The sequence below is a fragment of the Typopeltis vanoorti genome, chromosome 26 (assembly GCF_054136105.1).
Source record: "Typopeltis vanoorti isolate ZY-2024b chromosome 26, IOZ_Tvanoo_1.0, whole genome shotgun sequence".
Taxonomy (NCBI): domain Eukaryota; kingdom Metazoa; phylum Arthropoda; class Arachnida; order Uropygi; family Thelyphonidae; genus Typopeltis; species Typopeltis vanoorti.
The window spans coordinates 17,256,474-17,280,065 of NC_143574.1; the positions used below are offsets into that span (position 1 = coordinate 17,256,474).

Consider the following 23,592-nt stretch of genomic DNA (forward strand, 5'->3'; position numbering starts at 1 on the left):
GATCTGGCATCTCATGATTTGCTCTACTTAAAAATTTCTTACCACACTTGTTGAATTCATTTGCTGTCTTAATTGCTCTAAATAAAGCACCTCCAACCTCCTTGAATATTATTATTATTATATGACACCTCCAGGGAATCCAAAGACTCATCGAGGGAGAGCGTGCCAACAGCATCGAACGATTGATCTCCTTACAACTACTAACCGTGCTCAAACTTGCTTAAGTTTTTTGCGAGCCATTAGTAGTAGAGGCTCTACCAATCAACCAACCTTCGCTGGCTACGTGTAAAGCATGATTTTCTGCAGTCCAAAATACACAAACAGTGAGGTATTCCTCCATATGAAAGTCAATGCTCACAAATCAAACTGGCTTCCCTTCTCCAGTTCCACTGATCAAGCTAGTAGGGATTATGGTAGGGAATGTTTAATCTTTTTCCAGCTGTAACATGTTTGGTGTGCGAAAAAAAACTTTTTAAGGAATGTTTTCAGTGGTTTGGCATAATACAGCAGAGTTCCATAATATCAGAAAAGATATCTAAATGACTACATAATTTTGCAGTACGATTTTTTTTTTCCATGTGGCTCCTATCCACAAAAGGTTATATGCAAACCTACAGTACATCTGCACCATAGGCGGGCTAAGGCTTTTTTAAAATTTATTTTTATTAATTATATATATAAGAAGACCCAAGTTATGTTCAATAGCTATGTCCAACCAGAAATAATAAAAATCAATACTGAGGAAATTAAACAAGTGGATCATTACATATACTTAGGACAACAGATATCAATGGAACAAAATATCATGGATGAAATTAAAAGGTGCATGATGCTTGGGTGGAAAGCATTTGGAAAATTACATTCAATATTCAAAAGCCAACTACCATTATGCCTAAAGAGAAAAGTTTTTAACCAGTGTATTCTTCCTATACTGACATATGGCTACTAAACATGGACACTGAATGCAAAGGAAATTCAAAAATTAAGAACAACACAATTTAGTATGGAAAGAAGTATGCTTAGTATCACAAGATTGGATCACAAAAGAAATACATGGATAAGAAATCAAACCAAAGTCTCTGACATCATAGGAAGAGTGAAACATCTGAAGTGGCAATGGGCTGGGCATATTGCTCGAAGACAACATCAACGATGGACAAAAGAAGTACTGGATTGGATTCCACGAGAGGAAAAATGACCGCGACACTGACCTAAATCACAGTGGATTGATGATATCATCAGATTTGCAGGAGTGACATGGAAAAGGAGAGCCATGGATAGAGAGTTTTGGAGTAATCTTGGAAAGGCTTTCATCCAGCAGTGGATCGACAATGGCTGATGATGATATACAGTGGTATCTTGCTAATCCGAACTAATAAAAACCATGCTCGTTCGGATTAGCGAAAAGTTCGGATTAATGAATTTCCACCCAAGAGACAACAATAACTAGCATTTAAGACAAAAATAATTAGATTCTAATGTTACATCAAGTTAATTCTGTAAATAAATGAAGTAACTGATAGAAAAAAAGCTGCTGTACTGTTTATTTTAGTAAAAATTTAGTTTGTATGTTTGTATGTACCTGTATTGTTGAGGATTCTGATTTAATAAAATTGCATAGTTCAGTACATAACTTAATTTGTGTAAGAAATATCACTTTCTTGTACACAACAGAAAGAGGGTATCCCGACTAAAAAGTTTCACAAAATAACACAAAAAAAGTTTTATTTCTTTGTAAAAAAGTCACTGATTTTCTTTTGCTTCTTGGAAGCTAAACTTTTTTTGAATGCTTCTTAAAAATACTGTATTTTCAGAGCTATATTAGCAATAAAATTTTGTGGAATGGCCCATTCTATACACATATAAAAACTGTCAACTGCCTCATCATGTTTTACTTTTATTCTTTGAGTCCTTTGTCATCAGCATCATCTTCTAATTCATTCTGTAGAGTCATATTTATAATTTCAGCGTCGGATTTGATTTCGAATTCACTTTCGTTTCTACCTGAAATCCATTCCGTAACATCTGTTTGTGAAATTTCAACATCTGGATTTATATCTTTAACGAAATTATGCATGTTTTGAATTTTCTTTTTATGTATCACCGTAGTTATCTTGGTAAATTCCAGAAGGCCACAGTTTTTTTCCATGATGCTCAAATTGCCTCAGATTCGACAGCTTCCCAAGCAACTGAGAATGCTACATCCTTAATTATTAATAGTACACAAAATAATAATACGTAATAAATAAAACTTTTTTTCTTTCAAACTGCAGTTCAGATTACTGGAGGGTTCGGATTAGTGAGATACCACTGTATATATATATATATATTTTTTTTTTGTATTTATTTTAAAATTATTTTTTACATGGCCTGGAAACCCTACTCTAGAGACCAAACATGGAATTTTTGCAAGCCATTTTAAGCCTCCCTATGTCAAGTACATATTGGAATGAGGAGATAGCCTTTGGGAATAAGCAAAATGAATTTCTCAAGTTCTTGAGAAACACCTATTTTAGACATTATGTAAAAGAGGGCATGTGAGTATCAAACGTTTTAGATCTGATCATTTCTCCAGAGGATGTGATTGTGAGCTGGGATTTGCAATTCCCTCCAGTGGATGAAAGTGATCATAAAGTGATAACCTGGGTTGTGGAAGTATGAGGAGTTGAGTGGTAAGGAAATAAAGGATGCTTGAGAATTGACAAAAAAAATACATAACAGCATCAATGTGTGAATGTATCCCAAAAATCAAAAGGCTGAATAAGGTAGGTATAAAATAGATGAATGAGAGTATTAAGCATGAAATAGGCACTTCTGGAGGCAGCATAAGATGAATTATGGTAATAATCAGTTGCACAAAGAGTAAAAAGAGCAGGCCAGGAGTGACTCGGTTGGTAAGGGCAACAAAAGTACAAGCAGAAATTAGCAAATCAGGCTAAGAATCAGGAGTTTTTCTGATATGTCGCAACTAGAAAGAAAAATGATTATAGTAAGATGATGTTAATGGATGAAAGTGGGAGATTGATAACTGCTGAAGAGGACACAGTCAAGGCATTCAGGAAGCAGTTCATCAAGATGTTTCATCCACTGTGTGAAATCAGAAGCTCAAGTGCAGGGAACGTAATGCAAGAAGACTTAATGGTGAGTGAGCAAGAAGCTAGATGTCAATAAGGCAACAGGACTTGATGACATATCACCACGTGTCTTAAGGGTAAGTTCCAAGGAGTTGGCAGCAGCCTTGGCCTACCTGTTTAACAAGAGTCTTGAAACAAGTCCCAAAGGAGTAGAAGGAAGGTTAAATTGTTCCACTTCACAAAGGTGGTGATAAAGCTAAAGAAACAAATTATAGACCCATCTGTTATCTGGAGTTGTACTCTAGGTACTGAAGAGGTTGGTGAAAAATAGGATATAAAAGTAGGTTGATAACAGTGGTATTCTTTGGGCTTGTCAGCATGGGTTTGTAAAAGGGAGATCGTGTTTTACCAAAATTTGTTATGCATTATAACAAGGCGACGAATGTATTGGACAAGAGAGATGCATATACATCTCTGATATACTTAGATTTTGCAAAAGCTTTTGATAGACTGCCATACGACAAGCTGGTAAATAAATTGAAACAGATGGGATTGGATAACAGACTTCTGAGTTGGATCAGTGACTAGCTATCAGATAGGTATCAGAAAGTTGTATATGGGGATGCAGTGTCCCAAAAGATGATGGTCATTAGTTGTGTGCTGCAGGGGTCAGTTTTGGGACTATATTATTTAATTTGTATAGTAAAGATATTGGTATGGGTTTAACTGATGATATTCAACTGTATGCAGATGATTCAAAACAGAGGAGAGTGATGAGGAATCAAGTAGATGTTGTGGCCATACAGGAGGATTTGAATAGATTGTATGAGTGGGTAACAATATGGAACTATCAGTTCAATGTTGCAAAGTGTAAGGTCCTGAAATTTGGTAGGCAACAATGGGATGCAAAGTATACACTTGGTGGGGCAATTTTGAAAGAAGATGAGAAGACAAGGGATCTTGGAGTGTTTGGTGGACAAGGATCTGGAGTTCAGAGGCATATTGCACAAGTTGTGAAGACATCACATCAGATTATGGCATTTTTTTTTTTTTTATGTTGAGCCCATACACGACAGGTTGGTAGATCAACCTATAGTACATTAGTACTGTGTATGGGTTGGGAAAGAAGCTACTTGTTCATATTAGATTTGAATGACTGCAGATTGTATTCCCTAGGGAACGCATCAAGGGGAAGACTGTTTCATAGTATAGCAGTTGCAGGGACGAAAGAGGAGGAGAAAATACTTGTTCTGTGGTTTCAAGGTGGACTGTGCAGGGATGCTCGTCTGTGCGAATGTGTGTGTGTGTGGGGGGGGATGAGTTGGTAAGAGAAGGGTCATTAATAAGTCTGACTGCTCTCTTCTGTATGGAGTTGAGCAATTTGAGGGAGTTTTTGGGGGTCTCCCCCCTATATGGGAACAGTATTCGATGGTTGGGCAGATTTGTGATTTGGGTTAATAGCTGTTCAGCGATGAAGTAACGTCTTGAGCAAAAGAGAAATCCTAGTTTTTTAGAAGCTGAGGATGCAATGGTTGTTATGTGTTTACTGGCGGTCGTTTATTAGACAGGTAGCTTCAAGGTAGTGTAGGAGTTTGGAATTGATGATTTTATCCATTACTTTAGCGAGATGGGGCGGTAGTTGGACGGCTGTGACATGTCGCCCTTTTTGGGAATGGGTTGAATATAGGCCAATTTCCAGGCTGTGGGATAGATACCAGTGGGGTAAGACAGTATATATATATAAGCAACATAGGAGAGGAGACAGTTCTGGTGTGCAAACCTTCAGGACAATTGGAGGAATGCCATCAGGACCAGGAGACTTTTTTGTGTCTAATTTAGATAGTGTTTTGCTGATTCTTTCTGGCAAAAGGATATGGTGGGCATCTGGAATGGTTGGGGGACATTTACCATTGTCAATTGTGCATGCATTGGAAGCAAAGTGTGAGGCCAGGAGATTGGCCTTTTCTGTAGGAGATGATGCAATGGAGCCATCTGGATATGATAGAGGTGGGAATAGTGTTGGGCAGAAGTTATGGCCGATTGCATTGGCGAGAGACCAAAAAGGCTCGGCTGCCATTTGAACAGGCTGCTAATTTCCTGCTTTTTGCTTTTTTGAACTCTGTTTTGGAAGCATTGATTGTTTTTTTGCATTTATTTCGGACTTGGGTATAAGCTCTAAAGGAGGATGGGGTTCTTGAGCCAGTGATGGTATGTTTGGTTTTTTATTTGTACTGCCTTGGCACATCTTTTGGAAAACTACTCTTGTATGGGAGTGGCTGTGTAAGCATCGTTGCATGGGGGAGGAGATGAGCACTAGGTTGTGGTCAGAATTGCCTAGCGGGCCCTCTACATTCACTGTGTATTTGGTCATTGGTCAGGAAGTGGTCTAGGGTGTTTGGAGAGTGGTTTGGGTTATCAGGTATTCTGGTTGGCATCTGAACGAGTTGTGTAAAGTCATTAGTGATGGCCAATGTTTCAGCATCTCTGCCTGCAAGATCTGTAGAGCTGGAGGAGGAAAGCCAGTTGGTATTGTGGAAGTTAAAATCTCCTAAGAGGATGATTTCGCTGTTGGGAAAGTGGGATTGGAGAAAGTCAATGTTTAGGGAGATGAAATTAAAGAGCTCAGAGTGGTTGGTTGCATTTGGGGAGTGATAGAGACAGCATTAAGGTTGGAGTTTAGGCCACAGATGTTGGTAAAGTGGATTTGTAGGGTTTTGGGAGTCATATGTTTTTTGACTGCAGGAGTCCTGCATGTTTCCTATGCAGTGCCTGCATACTGGTCACCATGGTGGATGCTAGTGGCGTCACTTGGTTTTTGTACCAATTTAACTTGTCTGTAGTCGATGGTCCAACTGTAGTCACCATTTTGACGTTTTTCTGCAAGTTTCCTTCGAAGATGGCGTCCTTGTTTCTTTTGTGCAAATGATAAATCTGGTCGAGCACGTATGCACGAGTGGGGACAAGTGTCTTTGAACTTGTTGTTGATCACTGCTATTAGTTTTGATGTGCTTGGTAGTGTGTCGCAAGTCACTTTTACGAGGTGTGGAAAGTTCCTTCTGCCCTTGCTTTTGTTTATGGGTCTGAAACGATGGCACCTGATGATATTTTTAGGGTCGATATCGCATTCTTCAGCTAGTTTGATGATGTCTTCTTTTACTTTTCCATTTTCTTTCGGCAAGTTCAAAATGATTCCGTTGAATTTTTTGTTTTTGGTCTCCATCAAGTCGTGCACCGTTGATGTGATTATTTCATGGAGTTCATTCGTGGGGAGGGGTGAACCTGCATTGTGCTGCTGATCGTCAGATGATTTGAGCTTGGTTGGCAATGATGCAGAGGATCTTAATGTACAGAAAGAGAGAAGTTCTGGTTCCAATGTATTAGGCCTCATATGGATTATTGTGCACAGATTTTGTTCCCTGGTTTTCATGGTGATGATGATATACACCTGTATTGGAAAGTATCCAGAGAAGACTGACTAAGGTGATAAATGGTCTTTGGAATGTGAGAAGGCTGACAGAATGCAGTTTACAAAGCCTTGTGAAGAAGGGCAAGAGAGGAGATATAACTGAGCCATTTAAGTCGTAAAGGGTTGTTACCAGGTTAATGCGGAAGAAATTTTTCATAGAATGGCATAGAACAAGGAGAAATCTTTGGAAGCTGTGTAAAGGAGGGTGTGAGCAGGAGCATAAGGGGCATCCCTTTGAGATCAGGTTCTCTGCATGGAGAGTGGTTGGTGAGTGGAATGCATTACCTGGCATTGCAGTGAATGCAGATATACTGAATGAGTTTAAAACATGGTTTGATGGACCTTGTGTGTAACAGTGTGTACCTCCTATGATGAGTCTTTGAATCCATGGAGGTCTTATGTTAATAATAGTAATAATAATAATAATAATAATAAATATATCCTGCTTCATTATGGCATTTGATGAAGAAAGGCCTAGTCAGTCTGTATCTGAAGTTACATTTAAAATTAACCATGCAGCACACTATACAATCAACTTCACTATTACACTGTCATATGATTACAATGTACAGATTTCTCACAGTTATTCTATTATAAGGTAGTAGATTCAGTAAGTAGTAGTTAAAAGCAATATGCTAAAACTGCAGTATCATTCCATTCCATACCTGATACTTGAGCTGGAACTATCTTATTTCTCCCACTGTTAAATCTTGGAGAAGGGGAACTGCTGCTAAGTAATTCTGAAACAGCTAAGAGTTTCCTCACAGCATTAGCTGATAGTATCTTTTGTTTTGCTTCTTCAGATAACGACGATGTTTCTATCCAATGTATAAGCTGATGAACATCTGCTAGGAATTGCTGTGCTTTTGATGGGCTAAAAGAAATATTTATAGTTATGTAGTATACTTTCAAACAAATGTACATCTTTTATTGTTTTCTACTGCTTAATACAGCAAATCCATTTAAGAATGCAAATAAATGTGAGGTCTATGCAAAACTTATGTTCTAGACAATTCACATATAAAGAAGAAAATGGAGAATTGTCTAGAATATAAATTTTGACAGATTTCACAGTGAACACTGTAAATTGGCACACAGCAGCAATATGGAATATTCAATCATTTATTACATCAGCAAATGATTAAATGAAGATTCAAATTCTAAAAAGGAGGATATGCTTTAAAAAAATACTGACAATGTAGATTTTTATGTGAATTCAACCAATATGAACTACTACCCTTACACCATTCATGGTACTATAGTCTTGAGGTAATGCAGAAACCCTGTTCTAGGGACTAAACATGAAGCTTTTTCAAGTCATTTTAAGGGAAAATAGTCTTATAGTTTGATGAAATTCATTTACACCCAAAATGGTATATAATAACTAAAAAATTTAATATTTATTACTGTTGACAAAATAAGTTTTACAACCATTAGAACTTACTACAAGAAACTGGATTCAATTGATTGTTAACAAAATACAAAAACATCCAGGAAAAACCAACTGGTTTCACCACCAAGGGACAGTAGGCTACTTCAGAATAAAGAAACCAAGAATGACAAGTGAAAAAAATACAAATCGTTGTAAAAAAATAGTGATGTGCCCTGTTCTTCAGTTAACAACTGAAGCATAGGGAAACAGTGAAGTGGCACGAATCATCTATTTTCTAGCATGTTTGGCAATGATTAGCTGAAATCAGGTATGCTAAGAAATCTAATCAGTTTTCCAGATATAATTTAGGATAAGTCCTTGGTTTTTAAAATCATGGGAAAGACTTATGTGTTGGCAGTACATGTCAGTTTATTTTAAGAATATTGATTACAACACAGAATGATAAGTTAATATTTATTAGCTGATATTTTGCTGGTATTATATCCAGCATCTTTAGAGCACAAAAATGGTTTGTCACAGTACACAAAACAACAACAATTTGGTATAACACTGAGAACTAGTTTTAAAAAATTATAACGCACAACACAAGAACTAAAGTCCTAATTTGTGCCATCTATGTTGGAAAAAGAGAGAAAACAAGTATTAATTAGATCTTAAATCGACTGTCTCCCAGATTTTTGGTAAATTTATACAGCCATACTTGTTGAGGCTTTATAAATATCAGCTACACACCATATTTAACCCATATGTCAAATTGGCAACTCTCATCTGTTCACCAAATGACAAACACTCTTCTTTATCACATCCAGGAGTTTATGATGTGCCCTGTTCTTGTGATCTGGCTTACTATGGACAGACAGGAAGAACTGTTGATATCTGTAACAATTGATGAGCATAAAAAATACATTCAGCACTATCGTTATGGCAAGTCGGGTCTAGCAGGCCATACCTTGGATATCCCTTCACACAAGATCAAATGGAAGAAAACAAAAGTACTACATTCTACTACTACAGAGAAATCAGAGATTATTTTTGGAATCAACAGAAGCTTTAAAACATACTCCAAACCTCAACAAGTAATAATAAATATGAATTATTTTCTTATCATTCTGTGTTGTAATCAATACCGTTAAAATAATCTAACATGTCCTTGGTTTTTGTTGAGAGAACTATGTGAATGAATGATGGTGGAGCTAGACTCTTTAATCTAATGAGCAAGAAAATTTTTTTCAGCAGATGGCATAGATACTTTGTCCCACTTGATATCATGATGTGTGTTGGAGGACTGGTCAGCCAGCCATGATTTTTCTTCTCTATTAGAAGGCACATCACTAAGATGTTCCTTCTTTCTTATTTTAAAATTTCTGTAAGCCTGACCTATGTAGGAAAGACCATATGAACATTTTTGCTTGAGTGAAAGTGAAAATTTAAGTCATTCAGCTGTTAACTCCCAGTCGTATGGCTTAGTTGACAGTATAAGCTCACTTATTTACCTTTTGTCAAATATCATGCAAGTTTACTTAGAACAACATTAGTTACTCACATTCCTTCATCAGGAACTCAGCTTATTTATCCAGGAACTATCTAATTTCTCCACTTCATTGTCAAACAGACAGAGGAGAGCTTCTCACCATAGTGGTTCTAAATGAGGCTCAGGAAGATTTTTTCAAGCACCACTTTCAGTCTAATTTCTTCAAATGGAAAGATTGCTACTATGAACAACTTTTTGGCTTTGTTATGGGAAGTATATTATCTCTCCCTCTACAGATCTGTTAAAGAACTTTGGAAAAAAAAAATGGTTTGCTAACTCAAAACCTGCTATCTGGTGGAGATATGCCAAATGTATGGAAGTATAACATTTCTGATTGAAAGATTTTTTCTCTTAACTCATTCTACGTAAAAATTCAATTCACCTTGGAATTGGAGAATGAAAGCCAGTTACCATTCTTGGAAACTTCAGAGAATGGATTTGTATTAAACATTTATCACAAGCCTACTAGCATGGGATGTTATCTTTATTCCTCATCTCTTCACCATCCTTCACAAAAAAAAAAAAATAGGCATTCACACTTTGAATGTGCATAGTATTCTTCTTAAAAGATGACAATAAACATAAAAAGAACTCCAATTTCTCAACCAATTCATCCTCAATAGGTATTCAAGGAGAACTGTCCAAAGAATATGATCTTCTAATCCCCCCCCCCCAAGCTAAATCCTGACATTCATTACAGGGACTTGTTTCCATCTCTTACACAGGAATTTCTCCATTGAAATTTCCAACCACCTTAAATTCATAATGTCAGAGTGGCCTTGAAATCTATTCTTACTATACACAGTTTTCTCATTCTCCAAAGGAAAGTAACCTCCTTTAGGGGTCTAAAGAATTCCTTGTTTGTATGGTCTTTCCTACATAGGTCAGACCTGCAGAAGTTTTTAAATAAGAAAGAGAGAACATCTTACCAATGTGGCTTATAACAAAGAAGAAAAATCAGGGCTTGCTTACCACTCTTCCAACACACATCACGATATCAAATGGAACAAAGCTTTCATGCCATATCTTAAAGAAAACTTTCTTGCGTGTTGGATTTAAGATCTAGTACCATCAACAAAAAAAACAACTTATCCTAAATGATATCTGGAAATCATTGATTAGATCATTCAATACCTGATTTCAACTTTTCAGATAATCACTCCAAGCAATGCTAAAAAACAGAGATGCATGCCACACTTCACTATTTCCTCATGCTTCGATTGTTAAAAGCATAATTGTTCCTCTCAGTTTTTATGATCATTTGTATTTTTTTTTTTTTATTTGTCATCTTTAGGTTTATTTATCCTGAAGAAACCACCCATCCCTTGGTGATGAAAGCAGTTATTGTTTTGGTGTTTCTATGTATGTTTCATATTTTGTTAAAAACTAATTAAATAATAATTATTATTATACTTATTACTATTATTATTATTATAATACATATAGGCACCTTCAGAGAGTCAGACTTGTTAAGGGAGAATGACACGTTATGCAGGTTATGCAATGGCTAAATATTTTCTATATGCCATGAAAGTAAAACTGGCATCTTCAGAAAAAATATATACACAAAGATACATGAATGCAAGCACTTCCCAAGCATAAAAAACACTGAAGGTCTAAAATAAGCCAATTAGTGGATGTGATTGTGTGCCCTTAGCTGCTATGCTGAGAAAGCTTCCCTCCTCTGAAGTATGGTGGTTTTACACATCCTTTTTCATTGCAGTTGGATAGCTATTTACAGTAGATGGATTCATAAAAGGTCTATCATATTTTACTTATATGAAGTAATATGGCTTTTTTTTCCCATTAGATTCTGTGACATACATCCACTGCATGGTCCTCAAGACTTTAAAACCCACAGCAGAAAAACTAGATGAAGACTCAATGTTCTGAAATTAATATTATTTACCCTACTAGTCTGGCCATAATAACAAAAAAGGAGATCTAAGAAGTTTGAGCACGGTTAGTAGTTGGAAGAGGAACAATCGTTCGATGCTGTCGGCACACTCTCCCTCGATGAGACTTTGGACTCCCTGGAGGTGTCAAATAATAATAATAATAATAATAATAATTTGTAGCTCATCTTTAGGAATGCTAATGGGAGAGGCTAATTTTTTATTTGATAGTCTTGAGGTAGTCCTGATTATTATTTTATTTTATTTTTTTCATTTTTACACATCCTTTCAGAGGTTTCATGAATATATAGGATAGTTCTAGATTTACTGTAGTCTAAGTCTGGAGAGGGGGGGGGGGGGTAGATTATAGTAGCCACCAGGTTCACAGATATTCAAGTATACAGGAGTCATGGTCTAGGAAGACGTTTTCCGTTACAGATGTAAATCTTAGGATGTTATTCAAATATATGAGAAACTGTTACATTTTTTATTACCATGTGGCTAAATTGAGAACAGACCATCTGCAGACTGCAGGGCTTTGTGGAGTAAACAATAAAGTATTCTTTTCGAACTTCCATTAAGAAATCAGTTGAAGCATGAGGTCCAGATTATAATCTTTAACTGTTCCTTGTCAAATATATAAAATTCACGGTAAAATGAAAAAGGGCTGACATATTAGAAGGAATTTAACTTGAGTTAATTCTATAGTTTTTTAAAATGGAACACTAGTGAACAATGATTTTCTATACTATACTTGAAAGTGGCCTGAGTTCATAATGCATGATAGGGGCTTGTTAGTGATATAAGAGAACACTATGGCTAATTTATTTGATGAATTTGGGACAATTTTAGATACCCTGAGAAACTCAAAATACACGACTATACATATTACATAGTTTTAGTTTATCAACCTCTATTCTCCCATCAGTCAATGTGACAGATGGATTGCAACATCACCACCTAGATGGTATATCCTTGCAAAATGCTTACTTAATAATTCAACTACAGGTAACCCTTGTATAACGCGGATGTCAGCTTCCATAGAAATGCCTGGTTATATAAATCGCGTTATACAAGACTTAGATCACATAGAAAAAGTAGGGTTAGGTTCCTAAATTGTTTTTTTTTTTAAATTATATAAATCCGCATTGACCTGGTCTGCACTGTAACTACCTTCTTTAATGATTTTTAAAAGTTCTGCTGGGTATCGCCAGGCAGCTTCAATGTCTGCTGATGCTGATTCTCCCTGGATTTTAAGATTATACAAAGAAAACTGCTTTTTAAAGTTTTTGAACCAACCCTTACTGGCACAAAATCCATGCTGAGAGATTTCTTCGGAAGAATCTTGATGAAGTTCTTTTAAATGTTTATAAACTTTGAGAGCATTTTGCTTAATAAGGTATCCATCCAAAGGAATTTTCTTTTGAGTGCAATCTTCTATCCAAATCATTAGAAATTTCTCCATTTTTTCTATTAGAATATCGTGAACACGAGCAACGCGCATTGCACTTACCGTTGACCCAGCAATAATGCTTTCTCGGATTTTATGTTCATTTTGTTTGATTGTTCGAATTGTTGATTCATTTAAATTCAGAGTCCTTGCAACAACTCCTGGTTTTTCTCCAATTTTCAGCCAATCCAAGATTTTAATTTTTTCTTCGAGAGAAATGAATTTCCTCTTCAATATTGTTTTTTTCCCTTTCGTTGCAGTTTTAGTGGCCATTACAATAAAATAAACTTTTACATAAAAAAAAGCATTACATATGTATGTAACTCACCAGAAAATAAACTGCTCAGCTTGAGAATAACACACTTATGATTTGAAATGCGCTTTCCTGGCAGAAAACGAAGACAATTTTCAACAATAAACACTTTATACAGTAAACCCTAGATGGCGAACCTATGGTACTCATGACAGAGGTGGCATGTCTGAGAATTTTGCTGGCTTGTCAACGATTTACAGGTGATAACCTTTTATATGCTTATAAATTATTCAAGTTTTTTTTTTAATTGTTACAATATGTACAAGCTGAATTTTGTTTTACACAAGACTGCAGCTATAAAGATATGCATATGATTGGTGCAGTATTAACAAAAGATCGTGCGACCCAAAGTCAAAAACAACCGACAAGTGTTGAGTTGAAATGCTAATTCTCTACACATTCACAACAGGGTGTCATTTATCGTTCCGATAGAACTTCTCATTACTGACTGGCTCAACTCACACAAATGTTTCAACCCTTGGTTTAATTTTATGGCTTCTTGTTTGCGTTTGAGGTGGCAGGCAAACTCGCACATTCATTATATGGCATGTTTCAATTCTTGGTAGTCTTTTATTTTAAATTAGCCTTTGTGATCTGTCATCATGGCATTGAATTTCAAATGCAATAAAACAAACACTTATTTCATAATTGAAAAATTGGACAATAGTTTTTAGTTATATACTGTGTTTCGGTGCAACATATGGTTTTGCTTAAGTCTATACAGCATAGTTTCTGTAAGAGGGGGACATGTGATTTATTAGTTAGCGCCATTTTTATTCCATCTGTCTCTAATTGCACTATTTGTTGAGAATAACACAGACTGCAAAAGCCTCTGTACAGTACCTTATTCAGTGATACAATAGATATAAATTCGATACTTATAACTACTTGCGCGATACGGGCAGACACAAATTTAACGAAGATAAAATTTGATTTTTAAGTCCCGCGGTGAAAAATATGAAAAAAAAATAAATAAATAAAGGGTTACTAGAAATTGTAGACCGTGTTATATCGAAACTGTGTTGAACAAGGGATACTACAATTTGTAGACCGCGTTATATCAAAACCGCATTGTATAAGTACCGCATTATACGAGGGTTACCTGTATTTGGTTTGCTTCTGTTACCTCCCCACTACCAGCACTTTTTAAAGTCACTCTTCAACAGTCATTCCTCCTTTTACTTGTCACATAGTGAAAGAACTCTTTAGGCTGTCTTTTAGCTTCATTAGCTACCTTCCTCTCATAATTAGCTTTGGTCTTCCTGATTGTGCCTTATACTGCTTCCTGACTGTGCTATAGCAGGCTGATCACCTTTTACTTCATATTCAATCCACCACTTTTTTTTTCTGTGTCTGCAACTCTTGCTTAATGATACTGCTAATTCAACAAACTTCTACCTGATTTATCCTTCTGATTCTGGGTATACATTCTGATACTGCTTGCTTCAAACACTCCTTGTCCACTTCCCATGCATTACCAACATCTCTACCCTCCAAATTCTTATGCCACTGACAGCTGAAAGATGACTCCTCAGCAGTTGTCATAATCACCTGCTCTGTAATCAATTTGCTCAACAAGCTTCTTAACAGACTGGCAATCTCAAAGGTCAAGACTACATGATCACTTTCTCCAAGTGTAAGTAGCCTAGCTAGCTCGGTTACTGTTACGATCACTCTCAAACCTCGTGTCCCCTCCATTACATGCTGCCTCAGGTAATTATCTCTCAGCAGCTATATAACTTTTATTTCTATTTTTTAGTTTCAGTTGCTCTGCTATTATTAACACAACCCCCATCCTTTTCCTTCTGTCCTCTATGAAGACACCAATATCCCTTGCATTCTATCCCTATGACCAATTCATCCTTCCTCAACCAAGTCTTACTAAAGCCTATAATTTTTGGCCAAGTTGAGCTAACCAGCATCAAAAGTTCTCCTGAATATTATCCTGAAAAAAAAACTCCTGAATATTATTTAGGAGTTTTTTTTTTCAGGATACAAACCTTGGAGATTCATTAACAAACCCTGAATAAAATATTGATTCAGCCAGAGTCATGTGGTAAAGAAGGAAAAACCTAAACTCTATTGTGGACTCAGAAAGTTAGAGGTAGTCAAGAAAAGAAGAAAGCTTATCAAAAGCTCTTGGCAATTAATTCAATTTGTGCACTGAGAGAATATGGAGGGAAAATGTAAGAAAGCAAAGCACTGTGTAAAACTAACTACACAAAAGTCACGGGAAAACTTTGGTAAGAATATAGAAGATAAGTATCAGGAAGGTGACAAAATGTTCTGGTCACTATCAAAAATGCTTAGAAATGAAGGAAAAAGTACTTTGTGTGACAAATTAAATTTTATCTACAAAAAGACGGTATGGCCATGGGCTCACCTCTATCCCCCAATTGCTAACTTTTATATGGAAGCTTTTGAGCAGCATGCTCTTGATTCCTTTACTCTAAAACCTACAGTTTAGCTTAGATATGCTGACGATGTTTTCATTATCTATCCACACATTAAACACATTCCTTAGACACCTGAACAAACAACATGAGCACATACAATTTACTACTGAAATTGAAAATCAGAACTCGCTCCCTTTCCTGGTACACTGGTCACACGTCTTCCCTCAGATGGTCTATCCTTCACTTATTACCGCAAGCCTACACATAATGGCCAATATATACATGCTAACTCGTATCACCACCCTTTGCAAAAATTTGGAGTCATTAACACCCTCAAAAACAGAGCTATAACAATTTGCTCAACAAGCTCTTAAACAAGAATTAAAAATTATTAGCAATACATTTATAAATAATGGCTATAGCAAAAATACTATTAATAAAGTTCTTCATAAAACTTCATCAAAAAATAATATAGATTACAGTAAAACCATAGCTATCCCATACATTAAAGGGTTATCAGAAAAAAAATTAATAGAATTCTACACCATTATAATCTTAATGCTACTTTTAAACCACCTTCAGAATTAAAAAACATATTCAACTCCTCTAAGGATCCTCCCCCCCCCCCCCCCATGGCACATCCTGGAGTTGATTGCATCTATTGCATCTATAACTTACCTTATATCGGGGAAACTGTATGTACAATCCCTATCCATAAAAAAAAAAATACAAACGACACATCAAATTTAACAATTTTGGTAAAGCTGGCCTCTTATATCATGCTGTTAACACCCTACACCAAATTGAAATTTTTATTAACGTGTGAAATTTTTATTAACGACATTAATCTTAACAATAATGGTGGCATAAAAATCCCAAGAATTTGGATGGCACACATTTAGCCCACTTAATTCCGGCAAACCCTGACTTTAGGACTCTAAGCAATTTTTCAGCTTCTATTGGCCAGTATCCATACTAGTTGGATGTAATTTATGTTTACTTATATAAGTGCTTAAGAGTCAAAGCTGTATAACTGAGAGGAGACCTCCACATAGCCTTTAAAGGAATGCGGAGAACCGACAGAGCTTCTGACTTAATGTCTAATCCTCACCTTCTCGTGGTGCATCTTGTTTGGTATAGTATATCTACCTGGATACTGAACAAATGAGGATGTGCTGGCAATTTGGGATTTAGCTGACCAAATTGTATTCTTATTGGCTTAAACTAAAATATAGAATGATGGTACAACATGGCAATATCATATTAAAATGAGAATATCAGGAAAGAACTTGACATTGTTAGCATTCAAGAATGTGATAGTGGAGCTAATCTCAGGTGGTATGTTCACTTACAAAGTGAACATACCACCTGAAAGATTAGCAAAACAAGTGTTCTCTGCCCAGTTGGCAGGAAAAAGACCCAGAGGAAGACCAAGATATAGGTGGATTGATACAGTAAAAAGTGCCTTAGAAGATAGAAATATAAGATCTGATAATGTTGGAGTCTTGACAGATAACAGACTGATTTGGAGGAAAATTGTAGATAGGAAGTTAGTAATGATGTAAACTTGTCATGTAGTACTGTCATATCCTGTACACCCCTTGAGGGTATATGTCAGGAATTTGATGATGATGATGACTTATATAAGTAATTTTTTCATTTATTATTTATTAATATTTTCTCCCTTTTTTGTAAACATGGTGCTCTCCAGTTTAATTTAATTTTGTAACCTCATAGATAACAATAATAACAGAACTAGCTTTGATGTAGTAAGTTTTTTTTTTTACACCAGAGGTCAGGCCAATAGTTGTAATGGTTGGTCAGTAACTTTTCATGATGCACTGTAGGCATCATGAAAATTTCCATAATGCACTGTAGGCATCAAGGATGATAAAGGTGACAGGAATACTAAAGATAAAGCTATTCTAAATGTCTAGAGTAATTACTTTCAAAGGTTGCTAAAGAAAACAAGCAATGACAGCACAGTGTTAACAACATTCAAGAAGAATGTACTTGAGGTAGAAAAAAGCTAATAAAAACCTGAAATGTGGAAAGTCAGCTGGAGTAGAGGATATCTGACCAGAAACTCACAAATATGGAGTAGCTACACTGAATAATTCAGAATGCCAGTTCAGAACTCAAGTCAAATGACTGGAGTAAATTGTCATAATACCTATCTTAAAAAAAAAAAGGAAAATAAAACTGAACATGAATAGAGGAGAAATTTTCCTCCAAAGTGTTCCTGGTAAGATTTTTGTAAATATACTTCAGAAAAGGCAAGAAAAATTGTTAAAGGGAAGCTTGGAGAAGGATAGCTGAGAAATCATGGATAACAATAATCTGTATTTAAGTTCTGTAGATATGGAAAAGGGATGTGACAAGATGCCAAAAGAAAAGCTATTCAAAACACTACAGTTTTATGGTGTAAATGTGACATTATATCAAGCAGTACATAGTCTATATTTGAATTATAAGTCAGCAGTCACAATCAAAGATGGTTTGATGTTAAATCAGGTGTGAGACAAGGATGAATATTATTATGTGCACTGTTATTCATCATCTATGTGGATCACATTATCAAAGAAAGTGGCATCAAATCTGATATCAAAATAAATGTTAGTTACGGCTCTTTACTTTATGCAGATGATGTTATAAACCTAAATAAATCTAGTACAAATCTGCATGATTACCTGACTAGACTGAGTAATTAGGATAAGAAATTTGGTATGGAAATCAGAAATACAAAGCCAAAAACAATGAAAATGGGCAAAAAACATTGAAAATATCAACTATATCCTGAATGGAGAACCTATAGAATAAGTAAAACACTTAACCTATTTAGTCACAATTTTAGTGAAGATGGCAAATTAAACATGGAAATAGACAACAGAAATAAACAAAGCTGGTACCGTAGGAAGTCAACCAAATAAATTTTGTATGGATTAAGAGAGAAATTTGTCAAGACATGAAATTAGTTGTATATAAGACAGTGTTCAAACGAATTTTAACAGATGGATTTGAAAGCTGGCTTAGAAATAAAACATTTTGTTAAAGACCAGAAACCACAGATATGAGTTTCTAAGAAAGATTAGGGAAGCAAACAGATGGCATCAATGGCAATATCACATTAAAAACAAGGATATTTAGGAAAGAACTTGACCTTGTTAGCATGTTAGCATTCAAAAATGTGTTAACCGAGTTAATCTCAGGTGATATGGTCACTTAACATAATGGATAAGAAAGGTTAACAAAGCAAGTGTTTTTTGCCATGATGACAGGAAGAATACCCAAAGGAAGACCAAGACCTAATAATATTGGAGTTTTGACAGATAACCGATTAATCTGGAGGAAAATTGTTGATAGGAAGTTAACAACGATATAACTTTTTTGTGTAGTATTGTCATAATATTCTGTATACCCCCAATGAGAGTACATATATCAAGAATTTGATTATGATGATCCTCCATTGAGAGGATGATGAAAGAGTCTTTCTTTAATCTGTCTCTGCCTTAAAGAACTACCCCAACCTCAGTAAATTTGGATGCATAAAACTGTTTTACATCTGAGAAACTTTCACTTTTATACTTTTTAGCCCAACATCAATTGTGACTGCTAGGTAGCTTATGTTAGGCTTCGTTTACAGTACAGTATTTAGTGACACAATAAAGTTTCTTAATACCATGTTTTAAACAATCATTTCATACATGAAAGGACAATAAAATTCATTAAATACTCCTACATACACTAGTGTCCAAAAGCTAAAGACAAAATACAATTTTACATTTTTACCTGTATATGAAAAAAAAATTTATGACTATAGCCAAATGTGGATATAAATTTATTTCAGCTTACTAATAAATTATATTATACAAAAAATGTGTTATAAATTATGTTCACCCTGAATTGCGGGATGGACACATCATCATCATCATCATCAAATTCCAGCCATGTACCCACAAGGGGTGTACAGGATATGATAGTACTTCATGAAAAAATTATATCATCACTAACTTCCTATCTACAATTTTCCTCCAAATCAGTCTGTTACTTGTCAAGACTCCAGCATTACCAGATCTTATATTTCTATCGTCTAAGGCACTTTGTACCGCATCAATCCACCTATATCTTGGTCTTCCTCTGGGTCGTTTTGCTGCCAACCTGGCAGAGAACACTTGTTTTGCTAATCTTTCCTCGCCCATTCTGTTTAGGTGACCATACCACCTGAGATTAGCTCTGCTAACGCATTCTGGATGCAGACAACGTCAAGTTCTTTCCTAATATCCTCGTTTTTAATATGATATTGCCATTGATGCCATCTGCTCATGCCTATAATCTTTCTCAGGACTCTCATATCTGCAGTCTCTAGTCTTTAGTCAAGTATTTTACTTCTGACCCAGCTCTCAGATCCATTAGTTAAAACTGGTTTGAACACTGTCTTGTATACAGCTAATTTAGTGTTCCGACTAATTTCTCTCTTATACCAGCTTTGCTGATTCTGTTGTCTATTTCTATATTTAATTTACCATCTTCAGTAAAAATCGTGCCTAAGTAGCTGAAATATTTTACTTGTTCCACAGGTTCTCCATTCACAACACAGTTGACATTTTCAATGATTCTGCCTATTTTCATTGTCTTTGTCTTTTTATTGCTGACCTTCATACCATATCTATTACAACAGCTATTCAATTTAGTTAGAGAATCTTGCAGACTTGTAGCGGATTTATTTAGAAGTATAACATCCTCCGCATAAAGCAAAGAGCTGACATTAACATCTCCAATTTTCATATCATGTTTAATACCACTTTCTTTCATAATGTGATCCATATAGATAATGAATAACAGAGGGGATAATGTACATCCTTGTTTCACACCAGATTTAACATTAAACCATCTTCCTGTACTTCCTTCAATTCTAACTGCTGATTTACAACTCAAATAAAGACTAAGTATGAACACATACTTAGTCTTTATTCTTAGTAAGACTAAGGATGGACACATTAGCATATAAAATATTAGCTGTGATGTGACATCATTTACAACTTTTAAAATAATGTAATAATTGTGAATTTAAAAAAAAAAAATGTCTGCATAAAAATGGAGAAATTATTTATGTATATGTTACTATGTGAAGAAAGTGTACACTGATTATAACAATCATTACTGAATAACTACACTATTCATATCACACCTAGGTGAATCATTATCTGATTGACATTATTAGTTCGATGGATATGTTTCACCCTATAGCTATTTACCCAGCTATATAGGTACTGCTTAAATTATTGGTTAGTTTTTGTATTTTGCAAATATTTCTTTCCCTATCCTCATAAGTGTTTTTTATATGTCCATCATAAATGTGAACATGCATGTTTCGAGATTACAGTCACATACCTCAATTAACGAAGAGGATGCGTTCCATGAAATTACTTTGTTATACGAAACTTTGTTCTCAGAGGTAAAAATACTATGGCCATAATAGAAATAAGGCAATAATATTGTTGTTTCGTGAAGCTTCTAATTCTGTACACTTTCAATCTATAATCAGCTGTTCTACTCCGCTGCAATTATTTGAAACTTTAGAAACTCTATTCTATGTTTTCACCATGTAAAACTGTTTATATGCATACCACACAAAAGAAAGTTCAGTAGTATTATTTTTAAATAATATTTATTGAAATAAATATGACCTTTTGCTTTCTTTCCTAGCAAATAAAAAACTTTCTAAGACATAGATTATTTCTGAAATAATCCGTCTTAGAAATACTTGATAGTAATCCTTTTATCTGGAGGAAAAGGTCTTGTTTCCTTTTCGATTGTTGATTAGTCGACATCCTAACATAGAAAGAACAGACCTTTCTTTTGCAGGCTGATATAGTATTTATGCTAAAATAAGTTCTTAATTTATAACGATCAGTTTCATTTTTATTATCGAAAAATTATAAATTATTTGATACAATTATCTTGAAAAGAGGATTTGAATTATTTTAAAAGCAAAGGAGCACATGCTTTACATAATCTTATTTTTTTCAGGAAAGGGAGAGTTATAGACCTATTCAATCTGCAGATATTGCAGAGAATTTATTTTATAAATCGCTTGCAAGACAACTGTTACAAATGTAAATCACTTGGGGAACATTCCCATTCACTTTAGTGTAAACAGCAGCAAAGATTTAGCTACTTCAACAATACCACGTATCTAATCTAGAAGAAAATGTCGTTATGTCTGCTGATATTAGAACTCTTACGTGAATAATTTTTTTATGACATGATTTCTCTATTTGTTAAATGTAATCAATTTACAGATTTTTGTCTTCTTGCTTTCTACCATGATATATGCAGTGATTTCTTCTTTGTACTACAAGAAACAAAAATCAGATAATACAAGAAAAATATGTAGTATTTTCTTTTTCATTTGGTGAATTTACAATGTTATTTCTTTTGTTTTGAAAAGAAAATACAAATGATTTTTTTCTTACTATTTTTGCCATTATAACATCTGATACAATTATAAGAGTGACATTTTACCATTTTTCTCCCACAAAAAGAAATATGACAACAATATTGTTGATTCTGTCATTGTAGCGGAAATTTTTATTACAAAACTTTGTAATATATATATATATATATATATATATAAGCAAAAGTATCGCTTACTATAAAATTGGAGTAATATCTGAAATAGTAGAAAATATATACAAATCAATTTAAATTATAACCGTTCATTTCATTTTGTAATCATCAATTATACAGGGAAACCAAGAAGGTGAAAGTGCAAAGTACAGTTGATTACAATATAAAGAAAAAAATTTAGTGTTATGATTAAAGAATTCCATGATATTCTCTATAAAGCAAAGTCACTCAAGAATGTCCTTCAGGAAATCTGTGAAGTATTCTTTGAAACATGATTTAGAACAAAAATATAACATAATCTCAAACGTCGGCAGCTGGTTTTTTTAAATAATATTTCAAATAATTATCGTAAATTAATTTTTTCGAGAACAAAGAAAATGTTTTGTGGAATAAGATTAGGAAAAAAAAATTAAAAATGGAATTGGTTCTCAATGGTAAGGCAATATTTAAGTGAAGAAACTATGCAAAGATCTTTATTTTGTACAGGCATGAAATTTGTATTGTACAATAAAAAGAGAAATAAAAATAATTTTTAGTCTATCCAATGTAACTAAGATTCAGTTACCCAGCATAGGAAGAACTGCATTTCTTGTTATAGGCAACTCAGATGCAGCTATGAGCGTGAGATAATCTGATTAAATGTTCTCTTCAGCATGAGGGATTATCACACCTTCTAATGGACATGCCGGCCGAATTGCACTTCTTATCCATGTTCTTACAACAGGTGAACTGAATCGTATCCAGATTTAGCTGGACGTATATATACATCCTGGCCGGTTGGAGGGTTAATTAAGCGAGTTAATTTTGCTGCTGTAACATCTGTACAATTCTGAGCAGATTGTTTTATTTTTTTCTAATTGGCTAAGTATGGTTGTTTAAAGTTGACTGTGCTAATCCTAAAGAATGTGCCACATCGGATTTTCTTTCACCTCTTTCAGCAAGTTGTACGATATTTAATTTAGTTTCTAAGAAAATCTTTTCTTTTCCTTGATTCTGACATTTTAACTAAATATCAATCTTTACAAAATCTACAATAATGCTGTCAGAGAACATATGTCATTATTGCAATGCACCACACTGAAACACACCCTACAAAGTGTAAGCAATAACTAAATTACGTGGATGACGTGCAAAACTGTTAAAACAGACACCCCCACAGCTTGGGAGTACGTGACAAGTCACAGTCTTTTGCCAGTCGAATGACTGCGGGCATTGATCTTAAAATGTTAGTATTTTTACGTAAAATGGGGCTTGAAATTGCATACCTCGTTACATCGAGGCTTTATAACATTTATAACAGTTATACCTCGGTTAATAACATTAACCGAGGTATGACTGTATACATTCACTTAATTGGCTCCCCCCCCCAGCAACTTATTAGATACACAGATATATACCACAATTATCAATTATTAGGAATTCATTTGCATCTAATGAAAGTGTT

General features: G+C 34.8%; 1 protein-coding gene across 1 annotated transcript in view; it reads right to left on the reverse strand.

Moving 5' to 3' along the window:
• LOC150092367 (uncharacterized) overlaps positions 1–23,592 on the reverse strand; it is a 151,161-nt gene that overhangs the window by 19,864 nt on the left and 107,705 nt on the right. The window contains exon 10 of the mRNA XM_090414852.1: positions 7,206–7,414. Coding sequence (XP_090270978.1) covers positions 7,206–7,414 — 209 coding nt within the window. The remainder of the gene's footprint in view (positions 1–7,205; positions 7,415–23,592) is intronic.